Source organism: Syngnathus typhle, linkage group LG18 (assembly GCF_033458585.1).
Source record: "Syngnathus typhle isolate RoL2023-S1 ecotype Sweden linkage group LG18, RoL_Styp_1.0, whole genome shotgun sequence".
NCBI classification, from domain to species: domain Eukaryota; kingdom Metazoa; phylum Chordata; class Actinopteri; order Syngnathiformes; family Syngnathidae; genus Syngnathus; species Syngnathus typhle.
In genome coordinates, this window is record NC_083755.1 from 4215487 (window position 1) to 4238424 (window position 22938).

Consider the following 22938-nt stretch of genomic DNA (forward strand, 5'->3'; position numbering starts at 1 on the left):
TCCATTGGAAGTTAACAATCATGACTCCTGTTTTGGCTTGACGACAACTTTCATTTTTTACCACAACAAAGGTTGCTAATCCTCCAAAGGTCCCAATGAATGAACTGATTGGAATGTTGGTTTTGTTTGTGTGTTTAACAAGTACAGTGGTTCCATTGTAGTCCAAATGAAAGTGAGAATTGGCTTTTAATTTAAGGTGTGGACTATTGGTAGGTTTGACTTTTTCACAATACATTGCCACTACGTATTAAAAGCCATTGTACGCCTTGTACGTGTTCTAATTTACTATAACATTTATTTTGTTTAAAGAAACAAAACAAAAATATTTGAGTAAATTATTAAAGATACAGACAAAACAAACTCTTGTTTGCATGTGAAGCAACACTTGGCAAGTGTGATCATCAACCATGAATCACGGTTTGGCAATGTAACGACTTTCAAAATATGAAAGGCTGTTTATTGCACTTCAGTAGCCTGTAAAGAATGATGTGAATGGACTGCGGTGCACGAGAGCCAACCCAGCTCGGCTAATTACGGGCGAGAACACGTGCATGGTCTTGGACTGTGGGAAGAAGCCTGTAGAATGGGAATATTTGAGGTGGGACAGGAACGGATTGATGGCGTTTCCATTGTTTTCAATGGGAAAAGACGATTTGAGATGCACGTGTTTTTGTGGCAACATTGTATTATATTTTTGGACAAATTATTTTGGAATTAGAGCACGCAGAAATAGCAGTTTTCGAGGTTCGGGGTCTGAAACTTGGCTGTGCAGTTTGCATATTTGCCCCACACATTCCAAAAACATGCAGGCTATCTTAATTGATGACAACAAAAAAAATGCCCGTTGAAAGAATGCAGCTCCGAGAGATGATGTGTTGCTCAAAAGTTTTGAATCTGAGACAACAATCAGCTTTATGACCTTGGATTCCAATTCCCAGCACAGAACAATTTCCCTCAGTGAGGAGCAACTTTTAATTATCTTCTCAAGGTGATGCATTTATGACTAACTGAAATAAAAGACTCTTTTTAAAAGCTACCATAAAAGTTTTAGTAGTTGCTCAAACGGCAGTATTAGTTTCAGAAAAATAATGTGGACAAATTGAATAAAAGAAACGCAATACTTTAATTCACGTTTTGCGCACACAATAGGTCATTAGTCACATTTCTGTTAGCATTGGGAGGGAGATATCGTCAGCCGGGAAAGCACGGATTGAATTTGCTGACAAAAGACAAGGAAATAACCAGTGAATGGTTGACCAAAAACATGAGACTGACTGGAAGAAGGGTCTTTTTTTTTTTTTTTGTTATACATTAGTCCTTGAGAATGCGTGCACGGTAATGTGAACAGACTACCCAACATTCTTGACGGATGACTTCAGAGATAAGGTTTCATGTGTTTAGATGGAGAAATAAAAACTAAGGTAATAAAGATAATAACCGAACAAGCATAGGTGCTATCAATAACTTGGTGACACGGTCATGCGTAGTTTTATTGAAGCGACTTAAGGTGCCGTGGCTCAACCACACGGCAATTTGTTTTTCCCGTACGGGCATTTAATTTTGTGTGCTTAATGAGTGCACTAATTATTAGTTGTTCAGTTGACTTGAATTAATTGCCACTATTCACAGTGAAAGGTTTCGCAACAGCAAGGTAAACACTTACTGATCTCAAGGTCATTTTTGTTGTTGTTTTGTGGAACTAATTTACAGTCAAATGTTAAAAGTTAATGTAATTCAAGTTGTTTGGTTAGCGCCCAGCTACAACATTGGCAGCGACCGTTGGGCTTCCAAAAAAAGTTGATATTATATTATTTAGATTTTAAAGTTCAAACTTAAATGACTGTTTTAGCCACACAATAATATATATATATTTTTTTTTTTTTTGCAGCATAGTAGAGTTATGTTGGATCGTCATCATCATTCATAGAGCATGACAGGTGACTGACTCAAAAGTGACTCAAACTAATTACATGCTGTTCATTGAAAAGCAAGCGTCTGAAACGAATTAAAAATAAAAACAAAAAGAAAAATACAATTCTCGGGATGCTTCCTTTTCATTGGCCAGCGACAGTATGTAATTATGATTAGTATTCAAGTCATTGAATGAACCCTGTGGTAAGAAGAACAGGGTGAGCCTGCTACCCCTGGTCTGGTTGTTGGCCAAAGCCAAGCGAGACTCAGAACAAGAGTGAAAGAGAAAACGGATACTCACCGAGGCTTTTTAGCAAAATTGATAAATCAAATTCAATAAAAGAATGAAGTCAAGTTTGTGTCTTTTCTTTCTTTTTCTTGTCATTTTTTTTCTTTTTTTTTTTTCTTTGTTTTTTGTTTAATAATCACCACCGGCCAATATCAAAGCGGAAAATAATCTCATAGGAATGTAAACATTTGTCCAAAGCATCATTCACCATTTTTTTTTACTGTCCAGAAGATCAGCACTCACCAACTTTTTCCAAACTGTTACTTGATGGGCCCTGAGTATTAATAGTCAGACATTCCTCAAATGTATCTGTAAACACACTGATATGAATGATTAGCAACATTGACTTAAAAAGGCAAAAAGACAAAAAATCAACCGCAACAATTCTTCATCCATGCAGCGTGTTGGTGACCCAATTCAAATTGTTCCTCATAATATTAATAACTCAAATAATAATAACAAATCTGACTTGCCATGTGAACACTAACAATAGAGTGCATCCATCTTCGAAGAACCTCCTGGTTCTGACGGAGGGATTGAAGTCTCTGCTTTGGAACAATAAGAGTCAAAACAGCCTCATGGCTCCATATGTGTATTTTATTTTTTATCTCACCTTCAATTTGGAGAATAGCGAATGTTTTACACCGGAGCCGCCCTCAGGTCCGACTCGTTTAAAGTCGCCTCGGGTGGATTAGGCTCTAAGGACTCAGTGGAGCTTTGGGACTGGCAGAAATGAGAAGATGCGCCGGGTTTGTCAACGCCGGCGTGCGTCATGGGTAAGTAGATGTCATCCATATTTGGCAGGACAAACACTTTCTAGGAAAAGAAAGCAAACACAACTAAGAGAAATTCATTCATTGAGGCAGGTTGTACTTCATTACCTGGAATTCATCCTGCAGTTTCTTTTCAATCCATTCGGTCACATGAAATAACGTCACCTCTCTTTCGCCGAGTTTGGGTCGGACCCGTAAATCCAGCTTGGGTGGTATGCAGAAGCTATACCTGCATGGGACAAAAGAATATTTAGTACAGAATGCAAGTATCAAGCTACTACTTATTATTTTTCATAAACATTTATGACAGTTTCCCGGCTCCCACCATATCCTGTCAGTAGGGGGCGGTGGAATGTTGACAACCAGAGACCCTGACAGCTCTTGAACCTCCACTGTGAGCAGCAGAGGCGTGTTTGACATCTCTTCAAACTTCTTCTTGATGAACTCATTCTCTGCTGCCTTCTGGAAATATTTGGATTTGGCGATTTTGTCCACAAATCTCAAAATCTTCTTTCCCGTCCTTCCGCCTCCTGTCCTGTAAGACATGATTAGAGAGAGGGGTGGGGAAGTATTAGCGTGGGCACACATTGAATTGAAGAGAAGGAAAAATGCATTCTAAGAATATTTGCAATTACCCATCGGTTGCAGACGAAGGGACCTTTTCCCCAGCGGGGCCTTGTGGCTCAGCCAGGAGAAACTCTTCATCATCAGACGAGCCAGCGCTGGAGGACTCCTCATCACTGTCTGCCAGCACACTTAGAATTGGTTTGCAGCTACAAAGGCAATTTGAAAAAAAAGTTTTAGCAAAGCACTAAAATGCTAAATGAAGACTAAATATGAAGTTGATGCTTCTTTGACAGGAGAGCTTACAAGCACGAATGTCTAATTTGCAGGGAGAGACTTAAAAGGGCTTGCAGAGGATGTCGAACTGTGGCTGGATTTTTAATCCACAAGTGAGCTTGTGCGACAGTCTGTGTGAATCTTTTACGTCATCCAATGTATCGTTTCTTTTTTTTTTCAATTTTTATTTCCCATGCCTACACAGTCCATAAAATATAATTAGTCACCGTGCATTTCCAGTTTCAGTCAACCAGTCTGTGTCCTGGCCGCCCTCTTTACCCAATTTGGACAAGTTGAATTTGGTCTGTAGGGTCATCTGCAGGGTGCCGTTGTAGGCCAGCTGCAGCTCCAGCCACAAGCCTGCAAAGCGGGGAAAACCGCAGAGGGGTCAGAATCAGTGCAGCACGGGTAAAACAAATCTCCCTCAAACCTAATCTGGGTCGCCGAAGCAGTTTGTGATTACGCGGCCTTGCATATTCACGATGCACTCCAAGGAAGCCACGTAACACATGATCTTTTCAAAACAAATATGGAGGCTGTGCTAAATTTAGAGGCCAGGTGCTTGATTTAAAACTCACCTTACAACGTGAGATGAACAGGATAATGATACTCGAGTATGTTGTTATGCAACCATTCGCCATAATGGCAGGGCGCGTCTGCAGGTGTATGCATGCGTGGCCACGTAAGCCAAACACACACTCAATAAAAATTCCCAAAAGAAATTTCAGTGCTCACCTCTGTGATTTATCTCTGGTCGGGAGGTAGATATGATTTTGGGGATAGAAGAGCCCATATCCAGCTCAGTCAGCTTCAGTTCATTCATAAAATAAGGCAACTGTCAAAAGAAACGACATTGTTTAGGAAGTATTATTAATAGTGAGGGAAGGTGGAAAGATGAATTACTCTGATTTTGCTGAGCTTCTTCTGGATTTTGTGTGAAACCACATCAGCCCAGTGCTTCTCCCACAGGAAGTCCCAAAAGATTCGACCAATCAGAGCGTTCACCCACAGGGCCGAGTTCATCCCAGAGCGATCCATGAGATCGCAGGTACACTGCGGGAATGAGATTTGAGTTGATGGAGGGCAGGAAATCTGAAGTCCCCCTTGAAGATGCTTCACCTTCAGCACGACTTACGTTTCCTTTGGGGCTGGTCTCTGCGCTGCCGACTCCGGGGCTGCCGAGAGGGGGCGAGTCTTCTACCGACAGAACCCCAGACATGTAGGCGGGGTAGTCAAGCAGTGAAAGGCCCCTGGTGGTTCTGCTGCCGGAGGAAGTCTGACTGGGAGGAACTGCGGGCGTGGAGGAGGTGTCGTCCTCACTGCTGCCCACTTTGCTGGAGCTGCTCGGGATATGGCTGATAGCCTGCGACAGTACTGGGTCACCTGCGGGGGGAAATGGATTTTTTTTTGTAGTTAGCTAAAAAGAAGGCTTGTGGAGGGATTCAATTTGGACAAGTTTCTTAGACAAAGCAAGACAAACACTCCAGTTGAGATCTGTATGTTCTCATAAATAGGATTGGCTTCGACATGTCAAGAATTGGAGCATGTAATCCATAATCCACACGTTGCTTTATCTAGAGGCCTTTGTGATTCTCCTACCCGATCGAGGCACACGTCCGGCGGACCTCAACCCGCCCCCTTCCTTGTCGGTGGATGCGAGCAGGAAATGACGAAACCACTCTTCCTTTTCTCTCCCGGTGCGGCCAAAGAGGTAAAGAGTTTTGGGTGGCTCCGAAAAATGTTGGCATGAACTCGTGGGCGTAGTTCTCGGCTGTTCTACTTCCTGACTGTCCTCCGACCTTCGTCCAGATTCCTCTTGGGAGTTTCCTCCACTGGCCAGCTGGATGCAGATTGGATATTTGGGGTTCCATAGTCGCTTACGAGCCAACACAGATGGCAGCAAGAATACCTTTGGGAGAGAAGATAAAGATTTTTTTTTTTTTTTTGTATAATATGTCCAAGTCAACGGATGTGACATAAACGTGAAGGTCATGAGTGCTAGGAAGTCTTTCTCACGTTGGCTCAAGATGAATTAACATCTGTTGGATTGGACATTCCCAGATGTATCATTTAGCATTCCATCTGTGGTTTTGGGTCAAATGTCTGCCAGATGAATTCATATTCAAATTGCAATAGGCATTTGTGTCCCTCTCAGGAAGACATAAAAGCGAAACCAACGAACCGTCACTTTTTATGATCGAATAGTACTCGTACTTTGCTCTGTTCCAGCCGGTAGCCGCGTGACTTTACGAAAGTGGGCTCGTTGAGTTTCTCGTCGTACGTGGCCCTGCGGCTGATGTTTGACTGGGGGGTGTCGAGTCGTAGACGGGATCCCTCCAGCGTGGCAAACACGGAGTGGGTCAGCGCCGAATGATACGTCTCCGGGTCGTAATCTTGAATCTCATTCATCCAACCCTTGAAAACACCAAACAAAGGAACAACTTATTCCAGTTTTTCTTGGGATCTTACAAAATCGTTTTGTTATTACCTTCATGATGTCTGGCTCAGTGGAGCAAGCGTTTAGAAGCGGTCTGCTCGGGGTAGCTGAACAGAAAGACCCGGAAGAGCCCATTCGAATCAGCACGAGTCCCAGCAAGAAACCCATTGCCAGACCAAGAGCCAGACCGGAGAAATATGGATTTAGAGGAAAGGTAAAATAACCGTAGGATAGTATTGCCACACAGAATAAACTCATGAAGGGTGGAGGATTGCTTGCGTGGAGTGAAGATGCAAGCTGTGCTGGTTTTGGGGCTCGCTGGGGAGGAACGATGGGAGAAACCCACATTGGGTCTCCATCGGAATAAAATCCTTGCTCTTCGTCGCTAAGATGGTGATGGACGGGACAGGCGCTGCGTGGGCTTCTCCCAGGATGTCGAACGGAAGACCAGTCGAAAACATCCCCATCCGTCCTGCCGCCACTTTTCACTGGAGATTCCAAGACGCCTGTGTCTGCGCTAGCTTCTCGGCCCAACCCTCTGGAAATGACCTGGGTGGTCTTACACGTGTGCTTGGGGCTGCCGGTGCTATCTTCTCTCCTGATCTTATTGAACATATTGCTCAGCGGTTCCTGTACCGCCTCTGAGAGTTTCCTCTTGGTGTCCTCCAGTTCCATTTTGAAGAAACCGCCTTTAAGACCTTCTCCGCTGGGAGATGGCGGCGCTGTCCGAGAATCGCCGCCGCCGCTTCGGTTCTTGGGTTGCGTGAGCTGCTTCAAGAGGTGGAGATTGAGACGCGAGTCCGATTTGGACTGCGACACCTCCGGCTCCGAACGGGAGAGCTCGGTGGAGATGGACTTCACCAGGTTGAGGAGAGGTTTGGGCCTGAGGGTGGCGCCTTCTCTCAGCTCCAGCTCCGTGGAAAGTGACTTCACCAGACTGGCCAATGGCCGATGCGTTGGTGAGGACGGGCCCGGGGAGAGGAAAGCGGCGGGGCAGTTACCCAAAGAACCGGGAGACGAGGGTGAAAGTGGAACGTGGAACGCTTGCGATCTTCTGTCCTCATCGCTGGAGATCTGCTTGGGACTCGAATGAGGATAGTCCTCGTGGTGATCTAGCGAGAAGATAAGCTCGCTCTCGTCCAGGCTGCTCCACTCTCCTTCCGTTCCAGTCAGCTGGATAACAATCCCTCGAGGGAGATGGCGTTTTGTCCCGAGCGGGTTCGGGACATCTGGGTTGTGGGCGTCCGGGGGGGTTCTGCCACCTCCTCTCGCATCCTTCTCGCATCCCCGCGCCAAATTGTTTCCGCTCGCTGCCATTTTTGGTGACTACATCACACTGAAAGAGAAGAATGGCAGGATTATTAATAAAAGCAGACTTTTCTTTTCATAGCCTCGTTCTTTCAAATGGTCTTGGAGCAATCAGATTGATGTGACAATATTACAGGTTTGCATGGCACGATGTCAACCAATTCCACAGCAGATGGTGGATTGTGACTAATCTGCTCGCACCCAAAATGCATGAGATAAAACCTCGGAGAGTCACACATGCAGACGTTAGACCTTCGTCATAGATTTTCACACGGGGTCGGGGTGGTTAGGTGGGGGCCGGAACATTTCCACGCTATGAATGCGATTTGATTCACCTTTCATGGATTCCAGTGAAATCATTTATTTTCGGATATTGTCTCAACCATAACGTCCATTTCAGTCAATAAGGCAAAAGTTTCAATTCATCTCATCAGACATAAACAGTTCCAATCTGCGATTAACATTAATTCAGGGTTTAACTTGTGAAATCTGACAAATCACGTTGGGATGGCTTATAGATAAGCCATCATTTGGCAGTGTGGTTTTCCAAGCTAGCTCATCTCTGTGACCTAAAGTCACATTCTAAGGTCACGAAATAATTTGGTGATAGTTGGGACGTTGCTTATTCTCACTGCTAATAAAACACAACGAATAAAAATGGACAACCGTGAAAAATAAATACACGTTTATAATCCTTCCAAATTTGAACTATTCTGCCCCGAATAGTTTGGTGCAATACCTCGACTCCAAACTCTCATGAGTTCCCGCCAATGATAATAATATAGAAAAAGAAAGAAAAGAAAAAGAGTAAACCTTAATACCTCTGGATTATATTGCACTTGTTTGCTGTGCTGAGAGATGATCTGCAAAAACAAAGACAGCAACACTCACCCGTCTGTTTGTGTTAAGCACGGGATAAAACGAAATGGTCTCCCATCGTCCATCTCCCATTGGCGTGCGGGAAGATCTGCCGAGTCTGCGTGAGCGCACTCTCCTCCACCACCATCTCTCTCTCTCTGTCTCTTTCTCGTGGGCTCACACACACCTCCTCTTAAGCCAAACTGCCCGTATCCAGATGTGTCATGCGCTGCAGAGAGTCACCAACTGATTATGAAAAGCGTGGCCGCTCGGCATGATAATCCAGATTTAGAGTAGGGCAGCCCCAACAGACGCACTCAAACTAACTCGCCCATCCGACGTGCTCGTACGGGATGCTCCATCAGTCTTCATTAGTCGGGTTGGCTGTCGCGGCTTTTTTCTAGTTGTGCACTTCATCTTGGCCTACATAAAGGAAAGATTCATGACAGTGTGAGGGGGTCGCTTGAGACATGCAGTTTTTAGGCCGTATTAGAATAAAGTGTAATTGCACATCCACTACAGTAGGTGGCAGTGGCAAGCTGATTTATTTTATTTTTTTAATTTCAGGCACATACAACTATTCAAATATTTTCTGTCCACCCCCGCCCAAAAAAAAATTTTCTCTGACTGGAGTCACTGATGTCATTCAAAATGGCTGAAGAATCGGAAGAATCACTCGTAAATAATTGCTTGTGGCATGTGACTGCTACTTTAACTACTCTAATTGCTCTGTAACGTCTAACCCAGATCTATATTTAGAGCACACCTTGAAAGAACAATTCAAATAGATCCCAATGTGCTAAATATAGCTTTTCAGGTCGGTGACATCACGATGAATGTATTCCAAAGTCAATGTGCATGAATTATCCAAGGGGCTCTGTATTGCTCAAGCGGGGGACTGCATGTTGGCCAGCCCCTCTTTACACCAACACACACACATGCAGAGACACACATACCTTACCATCTGTTCTCATGTGTTCAAAAATAGCCCAACCAGAAGCTTCCCAAGTGAAGTGATAGCTTGACCGACTGCTGGTGTTGCTGTCCCGATTGCGGAACTTGAGTGTTTACTTGCACTTTTCAATCATGCTCTTCCATTCCTAGCACTGAAGTGACGCCTTCATAAAAGATGGAAGCTTTTTCCAACCACTTTATGGAATTCCACCCGGTCCACGGGACCAACGTGCAACTGGACTACTCGGCGACCCAGGCCATACGTGTGGAGAGCTTCGCCAATGGAGTGTGCTTCAGCAAACAACCGTTAAAACCCGGGGAGATTTTTCTCATCGAGATTGAGGACAAGGAGCTCGGCTGGTGCGGCCACCTCCGGATGGGCCTGACCGCCAGGGACCCCAGGGACTTGGAGGTGGTTCCCGAATACTCCATCCCCGACCTGACTGACCTCGGCGACAGCTGGGTGTTTGCCATCACCCGCAACCACAATAAGGTCACGGAGGGGGTCGATGCGGGTGAAGGTGGTCAAGACCGCGGAGAAGAACTAGCCGGGGGTCAGAGACTCGGACGAGGGGAGGCCGATAATCGGGGTGACGCCAACAGCAAACCAAAGATGTTTTTCACAGACTCTCATTTGCACATTGACGACGTTCGAATCCCCAGAGACAAGCTGGTCGGCCGTAGCCGGCCTGGACGCTTCAGCCACATTCTGGATGACTTGTACAAAAGTAACGCTTTGCCGCCTACCGCTAGACGCAGCCGGATAGGAGTTTTGTATGTGGCGAAAGGCCGCGATCGAGGTGACATGCACATCGTCATCAACGGGGAGGACATGGGCGCTTCGGCAAAAGGCATCCCTACCGTAGAGCCTCTTTACGCTGTCGTGGACGTATTCGCTGCTACTAAGTGTGTCAGGATTGTGCAGGTGGAGTACGGATGTGAGTGTCAACCCTCATTTTTGGTTGTTTTTATCTCTTTGACCTCTTTCCTAAATGATCTGCTTTTTTTTAAGTCTCTTCTTTGCAGACACTGTGCAGGAAGTCAATCCAGAAGCACATTGTCCATAGAATGGCCATTGATTGGCTGGAGCTACCAGAGGCACTCAAGAACTTCTGCAAGTACGAGTGAAAACTGAAAATCCATAACGGGCAAAGCCATGGAGGAGTTTCCTTTTGATTCACAACGACAAAGTGAACTGGGATTGTTTACTATCATTTTTTTTTTTAGGAGTCAACTGGGATAAATAAGATTCATCCTGCAATATTGTGGCTAAAATTTCCTGTGGTGTAAAATTAACCAGAAAACCAGTTGGTGCAGTTGTACACTACGACAAGAAGCAATTAAAACGGAATGCTATCTTTGGATATTTTCATTTCAATTCAAAAGTCAAGCTCAGATTGTCAAACGCTGCCATCTAGCGGCCATAAAGTCAAATGCAATGGGAGGAGTTCCCGTTTAATCCCACGATAAAACAAAACACGGGATGCTGCAGTTTAGATCTGTTCTACATAGTCACTCACATCCCCTTGATTAATTTAAATCAATATTGATCGGGTGCACACCATCAACATGTCTTTCTGTCGATTTTTTGGCGGGGAGACCTACAAGGATCATTTTAAACCAGGTAAACCTGCATTGTTACATAATGTGTGACTAAACCTGTCTTTCGTGTGGATTACAATAGATGCAGGCCAGCCTTGACTATTGACTATTGTAGGTTTATATTGTCAATTACTGAATAGTGTTGGAGAATTATGTAACCATACGAGGTGTGATTGTGTTGATGTGATTGTGGTTCGTTGCCCGTGGCGACCAATTTTACTCACTGCCAATTGGGAAAGGTTCCAGTTCACTCACAAAGCTGTCATTTTTTTTAAATGAATTATCTATTTATAATGAATGAATATTTATTATTGAATTACTTTGATCCAGGCATGTACGTGTGCTCGAATTGTAACCATCCACTGTTCTCGAGTCGCTCCAAGTTTGCTCACTCATCACCGTGGCCCGCTTTCACCGAGACCATCAGAGAGGACAGCGTGACCAAACTGATGGAGAGCCTCACAGCTTTCAAGGTCCGTGTGGATTTAACTGCCAGTGTGAGGTGGGAATTTATCATCACGTGTGTGTTTTTCTAGGTTCTATGCGGCAAATGCGGCAACGGGCTGGGTCACGAGTTTGTAAACGACGGGCCGGAAGAGGGGGTGTCCCGATTTTGAATATTCAGCCACTCTCTCAAGTTTGTCCCCAATAAAGGTGAGAAAACTACTCGAGATAATTATTGAGTGGGCTGAGAACTAATCCAGGATGTAAAATGCATTCTGTAAATTTCTCTATTTTTTTTTCTTTCCAGGCAAGGACAAATATTAAAGAGCGAGTTTTCTCTGTTGTACATGGCCAGTATGAGCATGTGACGCAGCCAGGAGAAAGTCCCGAGAAGGACATCCTGTCTGCTGAAGTATCTCAGACCAGCCACTTACACACAACATGGATGCTGGACCACATCAAAATACTGCTTTAGCAAAACACTATACCTCATATCTAAATTCAAGCAAGTTATACACCACTTAAGGTCGAAGGTCAACAAATGTTTCACATGATCTATGCACTCTATTTGGTCCTATGCACAGTTTTTTTTTTTTTAAGATAATTTTTTGCCATTGTCATGTGAAATACAGAACACTTCATAAACAACTTTTGCAATTGCATCTGTAATTTGAGTGCCGTTTGCCGGGTTGTCCTCTAGAGGAAGCTATTCCTCCTTCATTAGCTTGAGGCTAACCTGATTCAAAAGTGTCCTTGTACAAAACACACTACTTACGCACTTCATCTGCCGCCTGTAGAAACTGGATGTCCTCTCGGTTTGGGTCTTTGAAGTTGAAGCTTTAATAACTTTCATTCATAGTTACAGGTAGTGCAACATTGACTCCTCGCTCGTTCTGTTTAACTATAACTCTCCCGCTCTCTGTGTCACGCCCTCTCACTTCCTCCGTGTCTTAAAGGGGTAGTGTCTAATTATCACGACACTACATCTCTCCTTTTCTTTTAAATGAAATGTCTTTCCTTAGTTTCAGCTTACTTACCCTGACAGAATGTACAATTGAAATAAAGTGGTTTCCAAAATACAGTCATGTAAAATTGTGATTCCGTATTATACTATGAATTCAAAATCAGATATACAAACACTTTAACAAATAACTAAGCTTAACATCTCTGAGCAGTACTGAACACACATTACTCTTGTGTCGATAACAAACATAACGGTGGCGAGAATTTGTCAGTGTCTCATCACTCTATGTAGCCTTTGCTATATCTCAGTGATGAGTCTTTGAGGCGGTCGTCTGTTTACCCTCACAGGGCGTCGCCTCCTGGTTTCAAGGTTAACGTGTTCAGGATCACCTGCTTGTCCATTAACACTGTCGTCATCACAGTTATCACCGTCTCGTGTTGTGAATGGGACTTCCGGTCTGTGCTTCAAGAGTTTGAAGTGCGATCTATGTCTTGTGAGTCTGTGGTCATGTCTCTGTGCAGTGACCATTGTTCCTTTCACTGTGATGACTTTGTAGGGGTTTGGGTTGAAGGGTGTCACAAGTTTTCCTGTCTTCCTCTGTTGTATTAGGACAACATCACCCTCCTTGAGCACCGAGTGTGACGCGTTTCTCCTTTCGTCCGCATACTCCTTCATTCTGTCCTTCCTCAAACCATCTGTCCGACGGAGACCATCATCACTGGGGGGATGGGAGATGGACGGTAGCTTTATATTTATGGGGCGACCATAGAACACCTCAGCCGGAGGCCGGTTGGTGGTATGATGAGGTGTCGCACTGTAGTTCCTGAGGAACTTGTATAGCTCTTGTTTCCACGGCTTGCCTTCCAGCGTAGCTGTGTGGATCGCTTTGGTCAGAGTCCTGTTGAATCTTTCAACTGCAGCGTTGGCCTGTGGCCAGTAGGGGGTTATCTTTCTGTGGTGGAATCCAAGGTATCTTGCAAAGTCCGAAAAGTCCTTGCTTGAGAATGGGGGCCCGTTATCGCTTTTCACCACTTTTGGAATTCCCACTGTTGAAAATATTTTGTCCATGACGGGGATGAGTTTGCATGCCGATGTGGATGGCAAAATCTCCACAAAGGGAAATCTTGAATACTCATCTATGAGGACGAACAGGTAGTCACCTGAAGGAAAGGGGCCACAGAAGTCCACCGCAACATCCTCCCAAGGCCCCTGTGGGAGTTCAGACATTTGCAGCGGTTGATGCTCAGTCTTGGGCGTGGATGATTGACAAGGAAGGCAGCGGGATATCAGTTCCTCGGTTTGTTTGTCTATCTTCGGAAACCAGACTTTCTCTCGGAGTAGCTGCTTAGTCTTGACAATGCCTTGATGTCCCTCATGAGCAAGTGCGAGTGCTCTGGATTGCAGGGTCACAGGCATGACGAGTCTGGTGCCCTTAAGAACGAGGCTGCCTCCATCCACCGTCGTAAGTTCTTCCCTAATGTTGTAAAATGTCCTCAGAGTTGATTGATCAAATTGCGTGGCGTTGTCATGCAGGCCGTCCCAGTTACCTGAGTGAATAATTCCTACAACATGTTGTAACAGTGGATCACCTCGAGTCTCCCGTTTCACTTCCTCCAGTGTCATCGCTTTGGGTACCGCATGCGCAGCAATGAAAGAGACATGCATTTCAGTGTCCACGTCATCTGTGATACTGGGCGTGTGGAGCGTTTGTGGGTGGCGTGACATGTAGTCTGCCGGGTTTGATTTTCCAGGTTTGTGAACAACTTCGAACTTGTAAGGTTGCAGTCTGAGGGCCCACCTTTCAATCCTAGCGGGAGGCTTGGACTTTGGGTTGTTGAAGATGAGCTCCAGCGGTTTGTGGTCTGTGATCATAACAAATTCAGCTCCATATAGGTATAAATGAAAATGCTCACAACTCCAAACAATAGCCAGCGCCTCTCGTTCGGTTTGAGAATATCGCTGTTCCACTGGGGTCAGAGCTCTACTTGCATAGGCTACGACGTATGTTTTGTTGTCCACCCTGTCAGTCTGTGCCAGGATTGCACCGAGACCAACTGGACTTGCGTCCACAATGACCTTTGTCCTTCTCTCGGGGTGAAAGTAGCTCATGACCGGACTGCTGATCAACCTGTCTCTTAGTCGATTGAGGGCCTCCGTATGTTCCGTCTTCCATGACCACTCTGTGTCCTTCTTTGTGAGCTCGCGCAGCGGTTGGGTAATTGAGGAGAAGTCCGGGATGAAACGAGCGCTGTAGTTAGCCATCCCCAGCAGGCTGCGGACCTCACTCGGATCCTGAGGGAGTGGCATGTGTGTGATGGCTTGTATTTTCTTCGGGTCAGGTGAGATGCCGTCCTTTGAGAAGATGTAGCCATAAAATTCCAGAGACGTCTTGTGGAACTCACACTTATCTCGATTAATTGTGAGATTGTTTTCATGGAGTCTTTCGAAGACTTCTTCCAGGGAGCGGTCATGCTCTGCAGGGGTGGTTCCAAAAATGATGATGTCGTCGCTGAAATTTCTGACTCCCCGTATTCCATGGAGCACATTTTGGATCGTGTGTTGGAAGACCTCTGCTGCTGAAGAGATTCCAAAAATGAGGCGTGTGTACCGTCTCAGTCCAACATGCGTTGAGAAAGTAGTGATGTATCTGGACTCAGGTGCTAGTTCAAGTTGGTGATATCCTGCATTGAGGTCCAGCTTCGAGAACATGGTGGCGCCGTTGAGATCATGCACGATGTCATCTACCGTAGGTGATATGTGTCTCTCCCTCTGGACAGCTTTATTCGGCAGGCGCATGTCTATGCAGAGGCGTAGTCTCTCCGGGTTTTTTGGTTTCGGTGACGCCACAATGGGTGACACCCACGGTGTTGGGCCTTCTACTTTTTCGATTATGCCTTGGTCCTCCAAGCTTTGTAATTCCTCCTCCACTTTCTTCCTCGTGTGAAAGGGAATACGACGGTGGGGCTGGACAACTGGTTGCACACTCGGGTCTATGTGCAATTTGACTTGGAAGTTTTTAAGTTTCCCCACGCCAGAGGTGAGCCTTGGATATTGTTGGAACAGCTGATCTGCTTTAGACATGTCCTGTGGCACGGTGTGGTTGGAGAGCACCACATGTATGAGGCCCAGTTTAGTTGCAGTGTCATGTCCCAGCAGTGAGCCGTGGTTTCCATCAACAACGTAGAACGCTGCCCGAGCTGTTCTCCCATTGGCAGAGACCGTTGAGGTGACCTTACCACGAAGGGAAAGGGGAACGTTTGTACCATAAGGGTATATCCTTTTGCCTGACTGCTCGAGTTTGAGTTTCGTTCTCAACGCGCCGTAGGCTCTTCGATCCAGGAGATTAGCTGAGGCTCCCGAATCAACAAGAACATCAATGCATTCACCAGCTACCATGACTGACCTCACTGGCGGTTTTCTCCCCTCCGCAGCTCTAGTGACAAAGATGTACTCATCATCCGTGCTCGAGTCATCAGCCGCGAGATGACTGATGGGAGCGGTGTCAGCACCGTCAGCAACAATAGTTTTGATTTGTCTGCGCCTGTTAGGCCACGACATCTCTTGTGCGCTCTGTGTCGGTTCCATTTTCCGTCCATGTTGACGGTGTTTCACCTTCATGCCAGGGCCGGAGAGACAGCAGCGGGCGAAGTGGTTGAATTTTCCACATGTCCGACACTGTAGACCTTTCGCTGGACATGCTGCCTGACCACCCTGATGAGGAAACGCACCTCCACAATTCCTACATTTCATCCCTGGCTGATCTCTACGGTCCATGTTTTCCATACGGTGTTCAGAGGTGGACCATCCTCTGCGTCTTGAATTGAGCATGGCTGCAACATGTCCAGTATCTTGATTGTTTTCCATGCCAGACGCCTGAAGTTCCGATGTCTCGAAAGCTCGGGCCAGATCCAATAGACCTTTCAGAGTCATGTCCGGGTCCCTCAGTGCCCTCCTCCTGAGACGTGATGATGTGCAGCAGAGTATTATCTGAGACTTAATTTCCTTGTCTACATTAGTGAATTCACAATTCTGAGATAGCTGTCTCAGTCTGGTGTGAAAAGCATCAACAGTTTCACCTGGGTTTTGTTTCGATTGTCTAAACACGTAGATTTCATATTCTACATTATGACTTGGACTGAAATATTCGGTGAGTAGTTGTACTGCCTTATCAAAATCACCTGGTTGGCCTCTTTCAGGAAAAGTCTCAAAGATATCCTGCACTTGTTCCCCAGCGTAGTACAGAAGCATAGCCTTTTTTCTTGTTTTATCAGTTATGGCAGCCGCCGTGAGAAATGTCTCAAATCTCCTCATCCACTTCGTCCATTTCAGGGAAAGGGAAGCCGGCTCTGCATGTACATCAAAAAGGGGAAATGCGGGTAAACCAGCCACACCAGCCATCGTTACAATAGGTTTTGTTCGACAGCGTTTTCTTTTCCTTTCCACAGGAATACCACTGTCCACGTGTGTGCGTAGCCGTTGCTAGCCCCGATCCAGCAGGCAAACCGTTGTGAGCGGTAGAAACTCCGTCGCGGGGATCCGTTCACGTCAGTCGCGCAATATCCTCGTCGCCATTGTAGAAACTGGATGTCCTCTCGGTTTGGGTCTTTGAAGTTGAAGCTTTAATAACTTTCATTCATAGTTACAGGTAGTGCAACATTGACTCCTCGCTCGTTCTGTTTAACTATAACTCTCCCGCTCTCTGTGTCACGCCCTCTCACTTCCTCCGTGTCTTAAAGGGGTAGTGTCTAATTATCACGACACTACACCGCCCATGTTTATGTGATTGAATGTGAACGTCGGGTTGCATGAGTGGCGCTTTCTGGCTCAGCTGCAGGCCGCATTCCTTGCGGTGGTGGCTTGGCAAAAGTCGCGGCGGTTTTGAGGAGTAGCCGGGCCGCCTGGTTAGAGAGGAAAGGCTGTCATTAGACAAGCAACACACACACGGTCATAGAAGAGTGTTTGGCAGACAACACATGGCTGTATTCTTGGATATGGCCCACGAGAGCTACTACTTTGAACTTTTGTTGATATATTCACTGGTGTCACGCTTTTCTCTTGCCTTGTTCGAGCTCTTGTTCCCTCGTCGACTCCAAACGGGCACAAATAAGAACTTCAATGAGTGTGTACAGTAAAGTCAGCAGGCCAAGGTATTCCAATGAATTACAGCCTCGGTGTGGCTCAGTGAGTCCACTCGTGGGTTATTATAGTTTCACATGGTTGCTTTGTGGCAGTGGAGTATTTATAATACATTAACTGAAAATACATTTGCAACCATTTAATATGTCTTCAAGGGCCCAAAAAAAGACAGTTTGATTTGGACGTAAAAGAAAAAAAAAGATGATTTTTTTTTTTGGGCTTTCAGCCACAATGTAAGATCCAGATCAGATTAAAGATGACTTAAAATGATCTCGGTCAGCCTCCAAGGCAAAAGCAGGTGTTGTGTATGACATCATTGTTATTCGATTGCGGTGCCAACACACACATACCATTTTTGTTTTGGGACTGCGCTTGCAATTGTTGAACTGGAACGACATTTTTTTTGTGTGTGGTTTACTGTCTGACAGAATACACTCGGAAAAAAAAAAAAAGCACATCCGAAAAGTCTGAGACGAAATGTGGTTTGGTTGCGATATTTGCGTGAGTGTGTGTCCCTCATCCTCACATCACACACAAAAGAAAGAAAATCATTTGATGATGTAAGTTTAACAGTGCAGCTGTGGTTTAATTTGATCCGCCTTTTGTAACTACTAAGTGTGACTTCCTGCTAGCATGTCCCAGAATGCACAAATTACCAGGCCCGGACTTGTTTCCAGACAGAGAGGGCTTATAGAATTTAGAGAGAGAATTTTCAAATTGGTTTAAGGAGATCAACAAAAAAAAAACGTGGTCACATTGATGTGCTTAAATACAAATGATCATCAAATAGGGTAGTTTCGGTAATCCATGAGACATATTTTTATTGAGACTACGAAAGCTCAATTGGCAGTGAAACAATCAAATGTCTGCTCGGATTGCTACTCGTAAAGTTTGCTTCAAGAACAATGGAGAAGTTGTCTGAGAAGTGCTTTGGTTACATCATTCATCCTTCCCTGTGGGTGACAAATTGGTGGTCCAAAAAGTTCAAACCTAAGTGTTCACAACCCGCAGGCAAGCTACGCAGCCAGCATGACGAACGTCACTTAGCATCTGGGCTAAATTAGAGCTAAATCCTCTGGACACGCAGCAAATCTCAACCATCCATCTTGCACTTCTGGCATGTGGGACCTTGCAGGCTGCAGCACCCCGGCGCGTTACACACTGGACCCAGGGGTCACCATATATCACGTACACACACGTAGCTGCCGCTCAATACGTCTGGCAACAGAGTATCGACACCTTTCAGCCTTTACGGGGTTTATGTTCGTCTCACAATGGCTGACTAGAAAAAGGCTTCATCATCTACCATTGGTTATTCTCCATATATAAACTGTGGAGCTTCATTTAGATAAAAGTAGTGCTCCACCACTTTAGTGGCATTTGTAAAAAAAATATATTTTTGTTGTCTGGGCGAGATGGCACATAAGAAGAAATATGACTTGACATACAATTGACTTGAGCCAACATGGCTGCCTCACGGTGTCTGTTGGTAAACACAATCCCGGAGCGCTGTCTAACCGCGTTATCTTCAGTCACGACACACGATAAGAGTCAACTTCAGCGACTGGCTTCAAAGCTGCTGAGCTCATTGAGGCGCTGCGACACACTCGGCAAAACTATTTAATCAGGAGCTTTTCCACGGCGACACACGTGCAACTGTGATACGCCATGACAGCCTGCGTGTGTGTTACGGGAGGTTAGATGAGGTTTGTTTAGGCTACCTGTCGTTCCTTCGGAGACGCATTCCTGATTTTTCTTTTTTTTTTAAAAATAGTTCAGTAACGAAGAACGGCGTCACCTAGCCTACTTTGGGTCTAACTTTGAGAAAATTATACCGCTAGCATCAGTCTTTATCTTGGCCTTGGGCTCCGTCTACCCGCTCTTTATATTTACAGCTTTTGCCGAGCTTCTGATATATCGTGCTCCTCTGCAGGATTTGGTAGCAGCGAGAATGGACTGGAGCGATTATAGAGCGGTCTTTATTGCATGAATGACATCATGACTGTAGATCATGGAATCGAAGGGTTATACTGGGCTCGGTAAATCGCATAGTAGCTGTAGCATGTCGTCCAAGATTCTTGTTGAAAGGTTCGCGTTTGGCAGAGAGGAAAATGGAAGGCTAGAGGAGGAGAGCCAACGTGCAAGAACACACAGTATCGAGAAGTCATATAATGTAATGGCTGAGTGTCTCCATACAGGACAGGGTGGTCTTATTAATTCAATGTAGACATGTTTGATAATTTGCCAAAAAATGCAGGAGATCATCTACAGTACCTTCTAAATTTTTTCTTAACTTTAAAATGATGGTGTCAAACTCAAGGTTACGGGGCCAGATTTGGTCCGGCAGATTTATTATGTGGCCTTATTAAGCGTCAGGTTCTTTCCGGAAAGCCAACTCAACTTTCTGCATATTTTGGGGACATCAATGAGCAAAAAAAAAAGAGGCATCACTTAAGGCTTATCGCGACAAACATGTCAGATGTAAAGAGATCAAATGTGTTTTTGTTGTGTCTACGGGGCCCACCTGACATGAAGTCACTTTGCTCTCTGTGTTGCTCCTCCGTGAAGATATTCTGGCTCCTTTCACATTGAAAGTGTGTGATTGGTCAGCATTCCTTCGACACAAATCAACAGCTCATTAGAATTTTTTTTTTTTCGAAAAGCAGCTGAGTTAAAGCAGTACCATTGTTTTTTTTTTATTGCTATTGACTCTCGGGGCCCCCTTCAGCTCTGATCCCTAAGGGTTTGCCTACCCTGTTGCGGTGGCCCATCTGAACTTGATTTGTTCCACTTCTTCCTTTTTCTCCCAAACAACCAGGCAACGTACATAAACAAATTAAAATAAATCGTATGATCCGCTTTTATCTCAGATCACCACAGTATATGTTTCCATTTCAGCAAATGCTCCTGATTCCCTAAAATGGCCTCGTGGTGGTCAGGGCTTGCACGCCACCTGTCAATTTGGCATGCACTTAACAGTTTGCAAACATGTTTTTGTCAAGTCTTCTTTTTTTTTTAATGAAATTGGAGATTTGACGGGACCCCATCATTAAACTACAAAAAAAAAAAAAAGATGGGTAAACAGGGATGATTTTGGTTTTGTCACGGAATAGTTTGACAGTCCTGTGCAGGCATGCTTGTCACGCTTTCTTTTGCTAAAACGTTGCGAGCTCTTAGGCCACACCCACGCGGTAATGCACGCTGTTGACGTGCCCTATACTTACCCGGCTCACCACAGAACTCTGCCCTGCAGTTACGGCGGGAGAGTGTGTGGCCTTGCAGCTGGCCTTCACACAGCTTCTCTTCACAGAATACCTTCTCCCGTCCATCCGTCCGTCCATCCTTTGTATATAATGTTCCCAAATTACCATTTTAAGAGGTTTGTTTTTTCCGACGATACGCCGAGTGTGAAATGCGGCCGTCGCGGTTAAATACCACAGAAACGTGTTGTTGTTTCGTCCTCAAGGCCAATTACGTTTCAAAAGAAAATATGACGTATGTACATACCACCTGTATTTATTTTGCGAAATTAACAGAAAATGCGAATCTTTTTTTTTTTTGTTAAATCCTGCTCACTACCAAACAGAATGGTGGATCTATCCCTCCACCTGAACTTTGATTAAGTAATAATAATAAAAAAGCTAGCATTCATCCTCTAATCCATGCTGACCTTTAATAATAATGGTAGGGGGATTGCGGTGACAAGCGTGCAGGGCAAGTGAATGTGCATGTGTGTGTGTGTGTGTGTGCATTCCATGCAGGTGAGCTAACAGGCCATTTGAAGAGCAGCTCTTCAGTAGGACATCTGCTTTATTGTATCCTCAGTGACTGCCTTTTTTTTTTTTTAACCCCACACAGTTTGCTTTGTTTCCATTGTCAAAATTATTAAAATAAGCAACTGACCGTTTGGCTACTCTGCTATTACAAATAACAGGAACAAATGAAACCACTCAACTAACCTCAACATAGGTGTTAAATTATGGCAGAAAATCACTACCGTATTTTCCGCCCTATAAGGCGCACCTAAAAACCTAGAATTTTCTCAAAAACCAACAGTGCGCCTTATAGTCCGGTGCGCCTTATATATGGACCAAATTCCTAAATTTAAACTGGCCCAAAGCATTGTGTCATGAAATCAATCATAAGTGGCCCGCTGAAGACTATGAATCATGACTCAAAAAGACTATGGATCATTATTTTATGATTATAAAGTAATTTGTTCCGTCTGAAGTTGAAATAAAAAAGATAAAATGGAGAATGATTTGATTTGGATTAAAAATCTGACATGATGCATTAATGGTGCGCCTTATAGTCCGGTGCGCCTTATATAAGGATAAAGTTTTAAAATGGGCCATTCATTGAAGGTGCGCCTTATAGTCCGGTGCGCCTTATAGGCTGGAAAATACGGTACTTTATTTTTGTGCTAATGAAGATCCTTAACACACCCCAACATAGTTCCTCAATTCTACCCCTTGATGGATTTAATGTGAAAGTCTGCATGGACAAAAAGTACACAATTCCACGCACAAAACATGCACTCCACATTTAATCTGATAACACGCCGCAAATTAATCTCATGACTTTTTTTTTTTTTATTGTGACGTTCAAAGGCCCGATAATGACGGGCGACGTGTTTGAAGCAGCCGGCGCTGGCCGTCAAAGGGAATTTCGGGAGGATTACAGAGCACAAGTGTGCGTGCTGAGCTTTGGACAGCTGTCGACGTTCCCACAGCCGCATGCATACCTGACAGGTGGACAGGTATTCAACATGGAGGAAGTTTGTTTATGCTTGTTTACAGTATGTTTGCACGTGCCAGTTGACATTTTATGCCACTAAGCATAAAAATGTACCTGTGTGGATCATATTTTGACATGCTGCTTACAAAGCTTTTTTTTTTAACCCAATGCTTCTAAGAAAGTTACATAACCAAATGTATTCAGTTGCATGCGTGTTCTAACAAGCCACAATCGGGGCTATCCACATTTCTTTTTAAATCAACTTTTTTTAAATATGGCAATAGGTGCATAAAAGATTCTTTGCATTGCATTGTAAAGTGAGGCCTTGCTTTTCAATGGACAGCTGACAAAACATCAACCCAAGTTCTTTTTTACTCGACTAAGTGGAGACAGAAGTTGTGCATTAGCAGTCATTAGCTAATGCTAGCTGCCAAAGTCAGATCAAATAAAGAGCTTAAGTGAATTTCGTCAAGCGGGTTCGGGCTTGGTTATCCAAGCCCATTTCAATTGAAAGTATACTTCTGTTTCAAAATGCACGAAATGTATAATGTTAAAATGCAAATGAGATATTTGTTCAAATTTATATCCTAGTTCTACAAACAGCCACGTCCGACAAAAAAAATAAAGTCAAGAAAGTTCATTATAGAACCAAAAAGTGACAGTTGTTTTTCCGACATTGCATCTG

General features: G+C 44.6%; 4 protein-coding genes and 1 long non-coding RNA gene across 6 annotated transcripts in view; 2 read left to right on the top strand and 3 right to left on the bottom strand.

Moving 5' to 3' along the window:
- Positions 1-1107: 1107 nt before the first annotated feature.
- Positions 1108-12208, bottom strand: tex2l (testis expressed 2, like). Of its 2 annotated transcripts, XM_061304676.1 has the most exons (15): positions 12192-12208; positions 8734-8839; positions 8450-8645; positions 6302-7586; positions 6028-6228; positions 5413-5722; positions 4949-5196; positions 4717-4866; positions 4549-4648; positions 4041-4173; positions 3609-3746; positions 3299-3508; positions 3082-3202; positions 2814-3016; positions 1108-2748 (listed from the first exon to the last, which is right to left on the bottom strand). In XM_061304676.1, exons 4-14 carry the CDS (start codon positions 7565-7567, stop codon positions 2840-2842), a joined length of 3054 nt encoding a protein of 1017 aa, XP_061160660.1. In that variant the 5' UTR covers positions 7568-7586; positions 8450-8645; positions 8734-8839; positions 12192-12208; the 3' UTR covers positions 1108-2748; positions 2814-2839. The 2 variants fall into 2 exon arrangements, with proteins under 2 accessions (XP_061160660.1, XP_061160659.1); XM_061304675.1 differs by having other exon boundaries at positions 1108-2745; positions 8450-8839.
- On the top strand, positions 9391-10732 carry neurl2 (neuralized E3 ubiquitin protein ligase 2). The gene is made up of 2 exons (XM_061304684.1): positions 9391-10308; positions 10383-10732. Exons 1-2 carry the CDS (start codon positions 9546-9548, stop codon positions 10496-10498), a joined length of 879 nt encoding a protein of 292 aa, XP_061160668.1. The 5' UTR covers positions 9391-9545; the 3' UTR covers positions 10499-10732.
- Positions 10856-12198, top strand: msrb1b (methionine sulfoxide reductase B1b). Its single transcript, XM_061304686.1, has 4 exons — positions 10856-10994; positions 11303-11445; positions 11509-11626; positions 11724-12198. Exons 1-4 carry the CDS (start codon positions 10940-10942, stop codon positions 11738-11740), a joined length of 333 nt encoding a protein of 110 aa, XP_061160670.1. The 5' UTR covers positions 10856-10939; the 3' UTR covers positions 11741-12198.
- Positions 12209-12780: 572 nt separating the features above from the next.
- On the bottom strand, positions 12781-15776 carry LOC133143158 (uncharacterized). Its single transcript, XM_061264951.1, has 2 exons — positions 12906-15776; positions 12781-12786 (listed from the first exon to the last, which is right to left on the bottom strand). Exons 1-2 carry the CDS (start codon positions 15774-15776, stop codon positions 12781-12783), a joined length of 2877 nt encoding a protein of 958 aa, XP_061120935.1.
- A 1369-nt stretch (positions 15777-17145) lies between these two features.
- LOC133171370 (uncharacterized) overlaps positions 17146-22938 on the bottom strand; it is a 35364-nt gene continuing 29571 nt past the window's right edge. Inside the window, exons 5-6 of the long non-coding RNA XR_009718768.1 lie at positions 20041-20131; positions 17146-17278 (exon numbers count right to left, since the gene is read on the bottom strand). This is a non-coding gene — a long non-coding RNA (uncharacterized LOC133171370). The remainder of the gene's footprint in view (positions 17279-20040; positions 20132-22938) is intronic.